At 37.2% G+C, this 16,535-nt stretch overlaps 1 protein-coding gene across 1 annotated transcript; it reads right to left on the bottom strand.

The window, feature by feature from the left end:
* Positions 1 to 112: 112 nt before the first annotated feature.
* Positions 113 to 14,583, bottom strand: sfxn5b (sideroflexin 5b). The gene is made up of 14 exons (XM_074649292.1): positions 14,287 to 14,583; positions 9,787 to 9,855; positions 9,512 to 9,589; positions 8,032 to 8,058; positions 7,861 to 7,915; positions 7,748 to 7,773; positions 7,548 to 7,601; positions 7,203 to 7,259; positions 6,910 to 6,975; positions 5,562 to 5,652; positions 5,112 to 5,227; positions 4,793 to 4,878; positions 3,413 to 3,530; positions 113 to 3,167 (listed from the first exon to the last, which is right to left on the bottom strand). Exons 1-14 carry the CDS (start codon positions 14,341 to 14,343, stop codon positions 3,090 to 3,092), a joined length of 978 nt encoding a protein of 325 aa, XP_074505393.1. The 5' UTR covers positions 14,344 to 14,583; the 3' UTR covers positions 113 to 3,089.
* Positions 14,584 to 16,535: the final 1,952 nt, after the last annotated feature.

Genomic DNA, 16,535 nt, shown 5'->3' with positions numbered 1-16,535 from the left:
TGATGGTCTTTGTTGGAAGCCCCAATACAATATAGCAACACTAACCAGCTGAAGAAAAGCGTACAGCTTACATACACTGAAAGGTCTGGAAATAAAGTCTTCACAAATAAAGTAAATTGGAGAAAGAGTATTTATTTTATATATTTTTTAGATAATATAGATTGATATAGTTTGACTAGCAAACATTTAATAAACTTGTAGTAGAAGTATTATACAAAGAATTAAAAATACTAATCAGTAGTATAATATATAGCTTAAACATCATGTTTCAAATATTGTACAAAAGAAGTCATTAGGAATACAGTGGTGGTTTAAGAAACAGTCAGTAGTGGAGTAAAATGTCCTTCCTACCAGTTAGGAAAGAAAGTCAGTGTACAGTGTTACTGTATAAAACAAGTAGTTTCACATTATTGGGGTTAAAACACCTGGCATGTGATAAACAGTGTATAAACTAATATACATCTACAGTACAGTCTCCCGTAGACATATACAGTACATAGTGATCCAGTCCCGTCGTTCCCTCGTCAGTGCACAGAATATATCAGCACTGCAGCCTGGTTACTGCAGAGTTTCTCTACCTTCACATGATAAATACACTCGTTCCCGAGAGACATTTCTAAGACTTTTATTTTGAAATCTATCGCAGTGTTTCCCACAGGTCATTAATATGCCGATATTAGCTTATTGCAGATATATCAGGATCAACGTATTTTGACAACTGCAGTACAGAGAGACTAAAGATAATCTCCATGACATTTGCATCTCTGGTTTGTCCAGCAGAGGGCGCTGATGAGTGGTTTTGTTCAACAGTACAATGGCTCAGTACATATCACGGGCAAAGGAGACTGTAACAGGCTCGGTTTTTGAAGCTGGAGTGAAGATACTGGTATCATATAAAACTAGACGACCTAGGGCAGGGGTCTGCAACCTTTACTATCAAAAGAGCCATTTTAGACAAAAAAAAAAAAAATACAAATCTGTCTGGAGCTAAAAAATTGAGCATTGTGATAAAGGTAACACAGTTTATGGTCTAAGTATATAGTATATAAGTCTAATGCAGTGAGGGCCAGAATGCAAATGTACTGCGGAGTATTAGGGCCACATTAAAGGAAAAAAATCGGAGATTTCCAGAATAAAGTTATAATATTACGAGAAAAAAGTCGTAATATTGCGAGAATAAAGTCATAACTTTACAAGAAAAAAAGAAAATAACACGTAAAATTACTACTTTATAATATTATGACTTTATTCTCATAATATTATGACTTTATTCTCGAAATCTCAGATTTTCCTCAAAGTGGCCCTAATACTCCGTTGTTCCGTCGTACATTAAACCTACAACAATGATAAATAAAAATGAAAACGTAAACAAAAAACTGTTATTTTTAAAAATCCACAGGGAGCCACTGGAGAGGAGCTAAAGACCCGCATGTGGCTCCGGAGCTGCAGGTTGCTGACCCCTGACCTAGGGCATCCATTGGTATCAACCATGTAATGCTAACTTGTGGTGAAGAAGGCTAAATAGCGCTACAAATTTACGCAAAATTTTGGTGTGGAAAAACTGTCATGGCCATTTTCAAAGGTGTCCCTTGACCTCTGACCTCAAGATATGTGAATGAAAATGGGTTCTATGGGTACCCACGAGTTTCCCCTTTACAGACCTGCCCACTTTATGATAATCCATAAATAAACCATGCAGTGTTTTGAATGCAGTATAAATGTGTTATTTTCGCCTATTCTAAAAATAATGTGTTTGAATATTTCTGCATACTGGGGTCCCTAAACAGTCTTGGAATTACATAAATTGGGTATCACTGTAAAGCTGAGACTCAGCTGAGTAATTGCATTCATGTGTGATGATGTTAGTCCCCATAGTTTTGTGTATTTAATGTGTTTAGGTAAGGAAATTAATGTTGGTTTGTATATTGTTATCTGTTATAAACTTGATTCAAAAGACCGTATACAAGACCAAGATTGATCATATCTTTAAAGACATTATTATGGGAAAATGTGGTGTTTGGTTTCTTGAAAAACACACAAAAAGCAAGACAAATATTATTATTTTTTAGAATAAATTTGTTAATGATGCAAAATCTTTTTTAACAAAAACCTTATTTTGTTGTTTTCCTGAAGGATGTTAAGCACGATGGGAAAGTACTTTCTAATCCAACTAACAAAAGGGCTATTAAGACGCAACATATCTATGTTTTATAATATTTTTGTCTAGTGTGATATATCCTGGTTTCTATTGTTATTGTTCAATGCGTATATTATCCCCTGTATACTGAATCTGTGTTCTTTTGTTTAATAAAAAAATTATAATAACAATAATTATATATATTAAATTGAAATTGGAACTGGTGACGAAGAGTCAAAAGGTTAAAAGGTTGACCAAACCACTGATTTAGTAAGTACTGGGTTTAAAATAAACCCGTGGACAAGCTCCTGTTTAGTACCACAATCTCAGTCTGTTGACAATACATCCTTCACTTCCTCTCACCTCACTGTTTGCTATCTAGCCGCAACTTTCCTGTTTTGGTTCACTCTCATCGCTCTCATCAGTGTGGCCAAACAGGCAGCAGGTTTCAGCTGAAAATTCTCCTTTAAAAAAACACTGTGCACGTCCTGCTAAAACCAAACACACAGTTAGCGACTAGCTGCTGAACATAGTGGAGCATTTAGCGGCTAAAGAGCCAGAAAAAGTCAGTTATTGCAGGTTTAAACTGTAATTATAAACCTTTGTCATTGGGTGAGAAAAGCAGCCATAACTATACGTGAGCCTGTGTGTGGGAAACACTGTTTTGTATATATTAAAAATCATTTAATTAATGCTAATGATTTCACAGTAAATATATCATCATTTCTATACACACAGCTTCTTCTTTCTGTCAAACCTTGACCCAATAATCACTGGGCTCTTGAGAACCGTTAAAAAACAAACCTGTGTTAGTACATGATGGTCGACAGGCTCTGTTATGATGCTGCAGCAGAAAGACAAGAGGAGCCTCCCTGTAGAGGTCTTCTCCCTGATTTCACAATGCAGCCTCATTTCCATCCTCTGCTCTGCTCTCCCCACACCACGCCATCCATCATAAACCCTTGTTGTAGGTCACCACCTTGCAATCTGTTGCCATGGCGATCTCCGGCTCTAGGCAAGACACCTCGATCTGCGAAAACATAAAGACTGAAGGTAAAAATTGTAGCTCTGCATCTCTCTTGTCTTTAAGCTTTGGAAATCATTCTGACTTTTAATTAGACGTGGGAAGAGACATCTGGAATAGGAAGCATGTCAAGTGGTGTATGTGTAATTTGAATTTCTTTCCCAGCTGCTCTCTCTCTCTCGCTCTCTCTCGGTGAGCCATCTGGCCTTGAATTAGTAGCAGAAGCAGTTGAACCGACGTTGTTACTGTACCTGAGACATCTGGGGGAACAGGCTGATGGCCACGGGCAGCGACAGGCCGAAGGTAACCAGGCACACGAGGCTGTGGATGGGCAGCAACAACCGGCGGTTGCTCTGCAGGAAGCGCATCCTATACAAGTGAAGACAGGGATAAAAGGAAACGTGAGCCCGCTGTGTGCATCGATCCCAGATGACTCCTGCGGAAGCCAGGAGTTATTTTTGGATGTACAGAAAAGACATCACGGGTAGATTTTGGGGAGCTGTTTTCCACAATTAGTGGGTGTGAGATGAATCTGTCTGTGTGAAAGTTATAGTTCTGGGTTTAATGAGTCAGACTCTGCAGATATCCTCTTTTATTTAACTTCATAATAGAAGCAGAAAGTCTATTTTTGTTCAGTCTTCTTTGGGTTTGAAAACACATTAGGCTGTATTATTACATTTTCTCTGGCTGTGACCTACTACTGAATGAATATATGGGAAGCACTTTGGGGCACAACATATGTCGTCTCTGGCTCATAAACAGAGAAACATTCAGAGTATTTTTAGACCAGAATCAAACAAAGACAGAGAGCAATAACTAAAGAAAGTATGAAGTTGAGGGGAAAAAAAACCATTCATGCAGGCCGTGTTTTCATTCTGACTGATCTCTAATTAATGCAGTACAATAAGTTGACATTTTTCTCTGAATATACCTACATACTAACAGTAAACTACAACTGTTTTAGGTACATTTTTGAGTATTTAAAATAATGTTTTAAGTAGGGCTGTCAAAGTTAACGCAAATTTGTTTTAACACCACCAATTTCTTTAACGCATTAACACAACTTGTGAGTTTTAGGTTGTAGCGGGCTCAGTTTTAAAGCTAGCGTGACGATACTGGTATCCTATGAAACTAGAAAACCTAAGGAATCGGTACCAACCATGTCATACTAGCTTGTTGGAAAGGAAAATCATAAATAATAACACTCCAAACATATGTTAAATTTTGGCGAGGAAAAACTGGCATGGCCAATAATAAATATATACATACATTTGCATAAAACAAGTATATTTGTCCACTCCTATGTTGATGAGAGTATTAAATACTTGACAAATTTCCTTTTAAGGTACATTTTAAACAGATAAAAAATGTGTGATTAATTTGCGATTAATCGCACAGTTGTTCCAGTTTCCCAAATGTGAATATGCTCTGGTCTCTTAATCCTTTATGATAGTAGACATCGTTGGGATTTGGACTATTGCTCAAACAAACTAGACATTAAAAGACACGACCTCGGGCTCTGTGAACTTCATCTTTTTGACAATCAGTCGATTCATCAACAATGAAAGTAAATGTTACTTGCAGCCCTAGTTATTTAAAAAAAAATGCCAACACTATATTTCCATACAGACCTCTCTAGGTAGGACATGATGATGGGGGGCAGGACAAAGATCGGCATCGGGAGGACCACACGTGTGAAGGCGGTCTCCGTGATTGCCTGGGGAGAAAGATGAGAACATTGTGCACACGCTTCATTTCAAATACTGCAACGAGTTGGATTTAATTTTCCTTTTTCATGAGATCAGATGTGTGCTGAGTGACAGGAGCCGAGCAGGAAATTATGCATTTTCCCATTATCAGCAATTCATTGGAAAAAAACCAGCAAGTGTAATAAACCAGTGCAGTCGAGTAACAAGTACGCTGAGTATGCAAAAAAAAAACAACACTCACATGTCTCGCAGCAATTTTGGAGGATCCCACCACGTTCCCGTTGTTGTCCAGCACATCAATCCCTTCAGAGAGCTCGTTGTGTCTCATCAGGCACACGTTACAGATGTTTGCACTAGCTGAGGACGAGGACAGAAACGCATTTTTTATATTTTAATACAATTCAGCTGGAGACAAGAAATGCAGTCACGTATCAAAAGAAGAAATTCCTTTATAAATACCCTTATCTTTAAAAGGAATACCCTAAAAAAACACTTTAAAACTTCAGTTAAGTAAATATTCTTATTCAGTAATGACATTTCTGCAATTAACAAGCTCTGAAATTAGATTTATGTACATTGTTTGTAACATAGTAGAAGAAAAATAAAGTGCAACATCAGTAAGACGCTGTGACTTCAACCAGCAGAGGGCCTCAACATTAGAACTGGTCCATGCGGTCCGTTGTAAACCCACCTACAGCTGGGAAGGGGACCAGTCTCTGAATTATCATTCTGGTGGCAGGACTCAGCTTGTTGGCCTTCTGAATCAGCACATTCAGGCCCACCTAGTAAACACAAAAACACTTTAATGTAACATCAGCTTTGTCTTAAAGAAATCTTATCAAAACCAACTCTAATAAATGTTGCTTTTGGTAAAAATTATGTTACATGCTTTAATTTTTAAAAAGTCCTTGTTACCATAAAGTATTTTAATCTGTAAGGACAGCCACTTTTTGAAGCCAGCCTGCAACCTCAGCACACAGCATTTTATATCTATTTATTTAACCTTGATTCAGTCCTCGCCATCGAGTACCTGGTGCTCCTTTTAATGTGGCTTCTAATGGTGTATTGTGTTTTTATGTAAATGTGTTTTAATGTGTCCTGTTTGGATGTGATGTTGTGTTGTAATGTACGCTTTTTAATAGCAGTTTTTGCACATGCAAACCAAAGACAAATTTCTGTCTTTCGTTCGCAAAAAGTAGAAAACAAACAAAGTGTTATTTTTCTATTGTATTCTATTAAATACTGCTATACAGTAAAATGGTTCCTTGTATTTGCTGTGGTAATATTTGTATTACTAGTAGCATTACGATCCTTAGTTTGTTGCTAAAACATTGGCATTAGTACTACAACTTTATTGCTAAAACTATTTCAAATGATGAATAGTATTTCCAGCACCACTAATGATATCGTTTATAAAAATACAGCCAAAAACATCATAACAACGGCTTCTGTGCGGTGAAAGTGCAAATGAGCTCATGACTTAACCCTTGTCTAGTCTTCACATTCTGTATACTCTCCTTAAATGACCCACCTTTGCTAAACCCCTAAAATATAGTAGCTTAATTGAAATTTAAACCCCAAATCTGTTTTGCCTGAAGAGGCAACCTGTCATTTATCACAGACTTTGTGAATATCTGAGTTTTCCTGTTCACAGTTAAAAAAAAAAACTGAAACAATAACAGTCTTGAACTTTTTTTGGCAACATAGTTATATATTCTTGTATGCTGCACAATGAGGAATTCAACTACAAAATATTAGTCTTCTCCCATTTATTAACCATCGCCCCCACCTCTACTGTAATTAGCACATGTAGAACAGTATGCAAGTCATGGCTTCAGCAAAGAGGGAAGGTGGGGGTGCTGAAGACCCTGCCTATGTCTGCATTTCTCCATTAGTAAAATAATGCTTTGAAGAAAAGACAACACAAGGGGTTAAATGTACAGCTCTAATGTGCAGGTAAAATTCACAAAAAAAAAAAAAAATTCAAATCTAATTCTAGTATCCTGAAAGAGGATGTTGAAGTCATTGAACCCACTCACTGCAATAGAGACAGCGCTGGTCACAGCTCCCACGTAGCCTTGAAGAAACTTGGATGTCGGCGTCGGCTGAGGAGGGAGAAAAGAAATAATGTGTCACAGCTTTTATACATGGTTTACTCTCCATAGTGACATTTTGTCTTTTATATTGGGATTTAATAAGATGGTCTTTAAAAAACACTATACATGATATTCTATTATCGAAAAAGAACTAAATCTAAAGCAGCCGAAATTAATATAATTTTGTAATTTTTTGGGGGATTAAGATGTAAATATTCAGAGTAAATAGTTCCCACCTTTGTGGCGTTGCGGTTGGCGTAGTTCACACAGGCATTGTGACTCTGGTTCAGCCACTGTGGGGAAGAAGGAAGGAAATAAGGGATGAACAAAGGAAGGAAAGGAGGAGGATGGAGGAAGAAGATAGGGAGGATAGATAGACACATATTTACAGGCTTAAATGTTGCTTCATAAAGCGACGGCACACAGAAAGAAGCAAACAGAGCAGCAGCACTTCATTTCACAATGTCCTTATTCCAGCGTATAAACAGGTGGGAAAGCATTGCATGTACACAATAAAAATGCGCTTACCAGATGGTACAATAAATGCAATGATTTTACAATATGTTGTTTTTTTACAGTACCTGCCATATAATGGTAGACACCACAGTCTGATTTGGGAGAAGAAGGCCAATGACCTAGATGAGACCAGGGAATAAGAGCTTATTTTTGGGGCAAAATAAGTCCAAAGTCTCATTTCATCTGTCCCCAAAACACGACCATGTGAATGAATGTCTGCACAGCCATGATTTAAAAATGTATGACTTTCATATGAGGGACTTACAATCGGTGTTCCGAATGGTACATAACCTGCACAACGAAGAAATGATTTTCAGTGAGGACAAAATGGAAGAAAGTCGAAACAGCTTTAGCAAAGATCTTCATCTGAGGTCGTACCTGACATTCGAAATGGCATGAAGATCTTCTCTCCTGTGTCAGGATGAATGATGGCCTGCGTGCAGAGAGCGTGACATCATCCTCATGCTGCAAGGAGCCCGGAGGCTTGAATGTATGGAGGTGCAGTTAACCTGAGCGGACATACGCGAGTATGACGGATGAATCACTTACCTGCTTGATCTTCTGGGCTTCCCACAGCTGCACAGGTAAGCAGAGAAGAACTACAATTATTCATTAGGTTTATAGTCGGGTCCAAAACCTCAATCCTATGACCATTCTCTGGCTAAGATGCTCTGATAAAAATACCTTCTAAAGTACATTTAACTTTTTTAACAATATTTTATAATTTATTCTGACATTACATTAGTAGAGGACAACCAAATCTGGGTAGAATCAGACCAAATCTGAGTAAAATAAGACCAGAACTCGGTAGAATAAGACCAGAACTGTGTAGAATAAAGACTAGATCTAGAACCAAATCTGAATAAGACCAAATCTAGGTAGAATAAGTGAGTGTCTGGATGACCGTTTATGATTATATTCAACCCGATATCTCGCCAAAGCGTGTAATAGACCTGCCTGTCCACCAGAGGATAGCATGGCAGTGTCACGTTTTGCCTCACCGAGTCGTGAATATTACACACATGTATGAAGGTGCAGTACCAGCAGAGGACAACAAAACTTAGGTTTAGGAAAAACATCATGATTGGCCTTAAAATAAGTATGTAAACTAAGTACAACACGTACGGAAACAACGTAACAGAAGTATGAAAAACACGTCACAAACGTCACTAAAAAACACGTCACTTACAAATTTAACTTACAAAACAAAAAAACGGTCTCCTGGTTGAAAGTCCTGTGTTTGTTGGACCCATCCACGTCCCCACCCGCGCTCCATCTTTCTCACATTTTATTCTACGTCAGCAGCTCTGAGCATTGCATATTTACACGGATGCGTTTACATTGCAGTCCTGAGGAGTAGAATGAGGCGTGTCAACTTTCTAAATTGTGACCTACAGTAAACGTCGTTCTTACACAAACAAAAACACAGAACTCACCCGTCCTCAAATGGCCTACTAGCTACAGCGGTGCAGCTGATGTGACCTGCGGCTGCAACATTAACCGGTGAAAGTGCCGGTCAGTGCCGGCTAATGAGAAGCTGCTACCTGAATGTTTTCTACACTGAACTTTAATGAGAAAAGAGAGAGTGGAGATAAATGATGCATTAATGGGCCGAGAGAAACGCTGTAGAGTCCTGAATAGGCAGGAAGGTCACATTTGTGGACTATACTGACAGAATTAGCAGAGCTCTATTAGAGTGTTTTTGTGTTATAGGATAACATTTAGCCTGCTGCAGGTCACAATTTAGACAGATGTCACACCTCATTCCACTCCTCGGGTGCCAGTTTGGGCGAGATCCAACGTTAATTATCTACACAACACTTTTATGATTTGGATATAATCCAGAGTCCATGTGTCACGTAATCATGTGACTTTTTTTTTATCCGTTTTGCTCCAGCCAGGACTTTGTTTAGCCAACTGTCACTACATACTTTGTGTACTACGTTTCATTTCTTTACGGCCTTCAGGAACACACATTATCCTGCAACATCCTCTGTATTGTATCACATCAACGTCAGTAAAGACTCACCTGATGATCAGACACTCCAGCTGGAAGCTCGCCATGTTTGTAGTCATCGAGTAGTTTCATGCATTCTTTCAGTCGTTTCTACACTCAGAGGAAAAAAACAAAAAAGCATGAACAGATTTTCTGTCTGATCAATTCATTCAGCTCTATAAATATTTGTTACTTGACAGTTTATTATCCTCAGGTGGAAGGAAGCTCAACCTTTGTAGTGAAACTATGTTGTGAAACCATCTATCAATAACATTATAGACAGTTTTACAGGTTGTTTTTTTCTTTACCTCGGACACGAACAGAGTGCTGGGGTCGATGATGTCTATGAAGTGTCTCAGTCGACCGAGGAATGAACCCTTGAAAAGACGGTATATGACAACGTTAATTCTTAATGACAGTAGACACATAAACAACAGCGGACGTCCTCCCCTCTGTGAACGGATAATTTCACAAGATTCATCACTGCTCACTAGTTTTAAACATCCTAAAACGTTGCTTTGTCTGTTGCACACTTCTGATTTCAAAATGACATTTATGTATCTATAATGTCACATTAAGCACAGTTTATTGTTATATATATATAAACAGGGCTGAAGAAAAACTTGACACACAGTGCTAAGCTGCATCTCAAATTAATCTTCAGGTTCCAGCTTTCAGATGATGTACACCACTTCTATGTGACATCTACTGTTGACCTGCTATCTCCCCCTAAAGACCCCCTGTACCAACCTAAAAAAAGACAAAAACGGTTCTATTGTGGGTCTCAGAGGGTTAATGAGAAATTAATAAACAGATCATTTGAAAGGAAAACTGAACTGTTGTATAGAGTCAATGATGAAATATCAAAACAAAGCACAGCCAATTATCAACTGTATAAAAATGGACAAAGTCTTTGTTATCACAACTAAACAATCCAACAAAAATACAACTGAGATTTAAAAGTAAAATGTGCCTTTTGAGATGAACTTTTTAAGTAAATGCACTAACAATCTTTACATTTAACAAACACATTCCTCCAAGAGAGTCTTGGAGCTGCTGGCCCTGTTCTCTGTTCCCTCCACTGTCTCCGTCAGCATGCCGACTGCTAAGTATGTGTGCCAGCAGTCTGAAAAGGCCCCACAGCAATCTATGCCAAGAGTCTCTTTGGCAAACCAGATGGGCGAAAACATGGCAGCTTCAATCAGATTCCCCTCGGAGACATGTATCAGTTATGAAGAGCAGAAACACAGACGAGAGAGACGGTGGAACAAACCCGTCTGTATTTGAATTATCTGTTCAGCGTCGGGTCCTAATTGAGATGACTGGAAACATCACAAAGTCCCTCCTAAAGACTGTAAATAAACCCTCTCGTCTGTACTGTATCCCTGGATTTCCTGCCATTCCTCCATCACACGTCTCTCCTCCTCTGACAGGCCATATGTGCTGCAGTGCTGTTTTGTAAGAGAGGGGTAGACTGAGGATCCATGTGAGGAGCCCGCTTTAATTATGCATGAGTTTCAGCTCCCCGGAGAGTACACAACAAGGCTAGAGCGCGGCAGAAAGCACACACAAACTGAGCAAGATTTATGCTGATTCAAAGACTGGCCTAATTTTAACTGCTTTGACGCAAGGAGCTGAAAGTCTTACAGCACCTTTATCAACCCGACACCAACTTCAGGTTGCAGATGGGGAAAATAAAAAGGTTTACGGGGTCAGATATAGAAAAGACTTCCTGCTAGAACAAAACCATCAGCAATAGGAGCCGGAAGCCGAGCATTAATTACTCTCTTCTTCCTTAAAATGATGGTGATCTAAGAGAAGAACTCGTGATGGTAAAAATAGTAATTCACATGAGACAAAGGGTGTAAATGAACTGTTATTAGTGAACCGTCATATCCTGTGATAATTAGTCCCTCAACCCTCCAACATAAGAGCATAACCCCCAGACTGAAAGAGACACAAAACCACGTTGTTTTGCATCTCTTGTGGTGGTTTTCTATCTATTTGTGGTGGTTTTGCCTCAATGTGTCGTCATCTGTGCATCCCTTATGTGGTTGTTTTGCATCTCTTGTGTTTTTTTTGCATCTCTTTCTGGTGGTTTTGCATCTCTTTCTGGTTATTTTGCGTCTCTTTCTGGTTGTTTTGCTTCTCTTTCTGGTTATTTTGCTTCTCTTTCTGGTTATTTTGTGTCTCTTTCTGGTTATTTTGTGTCTCGTTCTGGTGGTTTTGCATCTCTTTCTGGTTATTTTGCGTCTCTTTCTGGTTGTTTTGTGTCTCTTTCTGGTTGTTTTGTGTCTCTTGTGGTTATTTTGCTTCTATTTCTGGTTGTTTTGCTTCTCTTTCTGGTTATTTTGTGTCTCTTTCTGGTTATTTTGTGTCTCTTTCTGGTTATTTTGTGTCTCTTTCTGGTTGTTTTGCATCTCTTTCTGGTTATTTTGCTTCTCTTTCTGGTTATTTTGCTTCTCTTTCTGGTTATTTTGTGTCTCTTTCTGGTTATTTTGCTTCTCTTTCTGGTTATTTTGCTTCTCTTTCTGGTTATTTTGTGTCTCTTTCTGGTTATTTTGTGTCTCGTTCTGGTTATTTTGCTTCTCTTTCTGGTTATTTTGCTTCTCTTTCTGGTTGTTTTGCTTCTCTTTCTGGTTATTTTGCTTCTCTTTCTGGTTATTTTGCATCTCTTTCTGGTTATTTTGCTTCTCTTTCTGGTTGTTTTGCTTCTCTTTCTGGTTATTTTGCTTCTCTTTCTGGTTATTTTGCATCAATTTCTGGTTATTTTGCGCGTCTTTCTGGTTGTTTTGCTTCTCTTTCTGGTTATTTTGCTTCTCTTTCTGTTTTTTTTGCATCTCTTTCTGGTTATTTTGCATCTCTTTCTGGTTATTTTGCTTCTCTTTCTGGTTATTTTGCATTTCTTTCTGGTTGTTTTGCTTCTCTTAGTTGTTTTGCAGTTGTTCAGCCTCTTTTTCTGGTTGTTTGATTGACTTTCCTAATAGAAATGTTAACAGTCACTTCAAACTGAGGCCCAGAAGCCCTACGACCCGTTGGGCCTGTTGCCCAGTGAGCACATTCAGTAAACCATTCATGATTGTTCTGTCACAATATGTGTGAGAAGTGAAGTTAAAACTTAACTTGTTTTCCCTTTCGGTTTTTTCCATGATGTCATCCAGCATTTTGATATCAGTTAAAATAATAGCATTTAAAAAAGGTTTAGTGACTTATTTATACAATCTGCTGATGGACCTTTGCTCTGTGCAACACCATCCTGTGAATAATTTCCTTCAAACTGCTATTTAATAAATTGCTTTAAAGAAAGCAGCCTTTGAAATTTAAATGCAGCTTCCTCAGTTAATGTGCCATCCGAGTCAACGTGAAGGTCACATTATCTTTCAGGGCTGACCAATGCTAATTCATTTCTGAGTGAGAATTGAGTAATGGGCTTCGGATAAGGACGGACAGCCCATTAGTCTCGATCACATGTGGGGCTACAGACGTTCTGCAGAAAGCATCCTGGAAGAACTTGAGGGTGTTAAACCTGCAGCAGGCAGATTGTTTTTGGCATCATTGGGCAAAAATTCAATAATAACCTTTCAGCATATTGTAATTCAAGTGTTCTGAGAGAAAACTAGACTTCTGCTCCTCCTCATGGCTCTGTTTTCAGGCTTAAAAAAATCTAGCCCTTGACGGTAGACTTTGACCAATCACAGGTCATTTCAGAGACAGAGAGCGTTCCTATTGGCTGTTCATTCAACAGAAACAGCTGTCAATCACTCACGAACTCCATACGGTCAAACTAGGCAGCGCTGATCAAATATGAATCAATATTCTGTTACTGTAATGCCTATTTTATTTTGCATCTCTTTCTGGTTATTTTGCATCTCTTTGTGGTTATTTTGCATCTCTGTGGTTATTTTGCATCTTTTTCTGGCTGTTTTGCATGTCTTTTTGGTTATTTTGCATCTCTTTGTGGTTATTTTGCATCTCTATTTGGTTATTTTGCATCTCTTTGTGGTTATTTTGCATCTTTTTCTGGCTGTTTTGCATCTTTTTCTGTCTGTTTTGCATCTCTTTTTGGTTATTTTGCATCTCCTTGTGGTTATTTTGCATCTCTTTCTGGTTATTTTGCATCTCATTCTGGTTATTTTGCATCTGTTTGTGGTTATTTTGCATCTCTTTGTGGTTAGGAGCACCGGAGGACACAGAGGCACATGATTGTTTTTCAGATTAACTGTCTCATGCACTACTGTCAGGATATATTGTTATAAAAAAAAAAACTTTTTTAAAAATCACATTTGCTCCACTTCTACCCACTGCTGCTTTAAAGTGTAGATTAATGCACAAAATGATGCGCATATTTGTAGATAATGTATCAGAAATCATCCATTTAAAGCCTAAAATAAAAAAAGGAAAAGAGGAAAAACAACATTTCTGGTGCCTTTAAACTAAGTGTGATGTCTGCAGACCTTTAACAGTCTGATATAATCTCTTACGGAGCAGCTTCGAAGCAAAGGGTGTGAAACCTGTCATTGTGGAGATGATAAACAGCGAACTGCAGACAAACGAGTATTTCTGATATAGTGCAACAATAAATAAACTCTAAACTAAATGCAGAAGTTCATTATCAGCTCAAAGTTGTTGCAGTTTTGTAACAAAAGAGCGCAGATCAAAGACAACTTTGAGCGCATCAGATCAGATCAGATCAGCTGCAGCAGCAAGGAGAGGAAGAGGAGGAGGAGGGAGGAAGAGGATATTTTCAACCAGAAAAACAAAATGTCATTAATGCATATTATTTAAATAGAGGATGGAGATGGACTCACCTGCTCGTATCGAGGTCTCCCGAGCTGGAAGGCAGGACACGCTGCAGATTCCGCCATGACACCCAACTCTTTATTTATTAATGAAGTGAATCATGAGAGCGGATCTCCAAGTGAAGAGAGAACTACACTCAATGTGTAAACTAGTGTGGAGCAGCGAGCCGCTGTGCATGCTGGGAGATGTAGTCCTCTCGTTTGCAATCACAGTGGCAAAGTTGACCCGCATGACTACACATCCCAAATGAAATCGATAAGGGTGAAAAGCTATTGCATAACTGTTCAGATTGATCTTTAGTGAGAGAGAGAGAGATTACAGTTGATGCAGCCATTAGGTGTCAACATTGACCCAGTTAATCATTAGATGATGTGAGGAAGAGGAGGAGGAGGAGGAGGAGGAGGAGTGGCCTGAAGACACAACACATGGAGAGTATAATGATCAGCTCTCAGGTTCACTGGATGATAATAAACAAAGAAAAGACACCAATAAATAACCTGCAGCCAATAATAAAATATAAATATTAGTCACCTCACTGACACTTTCATTATAGGCTCTTGTCATTAATTGGCCTGAGGGTCTAAAGTCTATTAAATGTGCATTAATCCAGATTCACTATTCACTCTATTCCAATCTACTAAAGAAATTAAAAAAAATAAAAATAAAAAAATGACTGCCTGATTAAATAAAAAAAACATTTATTTTTGGTTTAATGTAACTTTTATTCTAATCTTTTTTTTAATTGTATTATTATCTTTTTTTTATTATAGAGTTTACTGCTTTTTTAATTCTTTATTTTATTCTACAGTATGTAAAGAGTTTTTGAGAAATTTGAAAAGTGCTATATAAATCTGATGTAGCCTATTATTATTATTATTATTATTATTATTATTAATAAATAATTTTAGACACAAACATGGAGAGTAATGATCAGCCCTCAGATTCACTGGATGATAATAAACGTAGAAAAGACACCAATAAATAACCTGCAGCCAATAAAAAAACCAAATATTAATCATCTCACTGGACACTTCCATTATAGGCTCTTGTCATTAATTGGCCGACGGCAACAGACTTTCAAATTGACAAGTCTATTAAATCCTTCCCATTATTATAAACCTTAATGATATTGCACACATTATCCATGACATCTATCCCAATCTACTAAAGAAATACAAAAATAATAATAAAAAAAATGACTGCCTGATTAAATAAAAAAATGTGTTTCAGTGGTGTAATGTAACTTTTAATCTAATCTTTTCTTTAATTGTATTATTATCTTTTTTTCTGTCTGTATTAAAGAGTTTACTGCTTTTTTTATTCTGTATTTTATTCTACATTATGTAAAAATATTTTGCGAAATTTGAAAAGTAGCCTATTATTATAATTATGAAGAAGAAGAAGAAGAAGAAGAAGAACTGAAGTAAAGTGGTCAGCAGTGCAACTTGTCAACATTGTTATAAATGCAAAAGACTCAATTTACAACAATATTATCTCTAATAAATCAGATAGCAGATTAAAATCTCTCACGGTCCATGTTGAACCAGCAGCTTCCCTCACTGTGTAGTAAGGACCGCCCTCTAGTGGAGATATATCAACATTACTGCATCATATCATACATACATACCATACATAGGATGTTTAGTATGGAGGACAGAACCTGCCAAAAATAAATCATTAAATAGATAAATGACTCGATAAATAAATAAATATGTCATTAAATGCAGCAAAAAACATATTAAAAATAAATGTAGCCATTAATTAATTGATAAAATGTGACATAAATTGATATTTCTGTTTTAATTTGCTTTTTCTGTGTCATAGGGTCATATGTTGAGTGACAGCCCCCTCATTTGCATAATCAGGCAGAAATACATAAAGAAATGTAAAAAGAAATGTGTAAAGAAAAGAATACAGAAATAAATAAGTTCGGGGAAATAAATAAGGGGTGAAATGCAAAGGGAAAATCGTGCATAAATAAATAAATACATTTAAAAATAAATATTAAATAAATAAAAGATAAATGCAAAAATTAATTAATTATTAAAAAAATAATTAAAAAAATAAATAAAAGGGAAAATTTAAAAGACAAGGAAATAAATAAGGGAATTAATACAAAGTTATAAATAAAGAAGCAAATTAAAACAGAAATATCAATTTATGTCACATTTTATCAATGAATTAATGGCTACATTTATTTTTTATATTATTTTTTGTTACATTTAATGACATTCATTTATTTATTCATCAAGTCATT

Source organism: Sebastes fasciatus, chromosome 10, assembly GCF_043250625.1.
Source record: "Sebastes fasciatus isolate fSebFas1 chromosome 10, fSebFas1.pri, whole genome shotgun sequence".
NCBI lineage: Eukaryota > Metazoa > Chordata > Actinopteri > Perciformes > Sebastidae > Sebastes > Sebastes fasciatus.
Note: the sequence above shows the minus strand (reverse complement) of the source record. Positions and strands in the feature narration are given on the sequence as shown.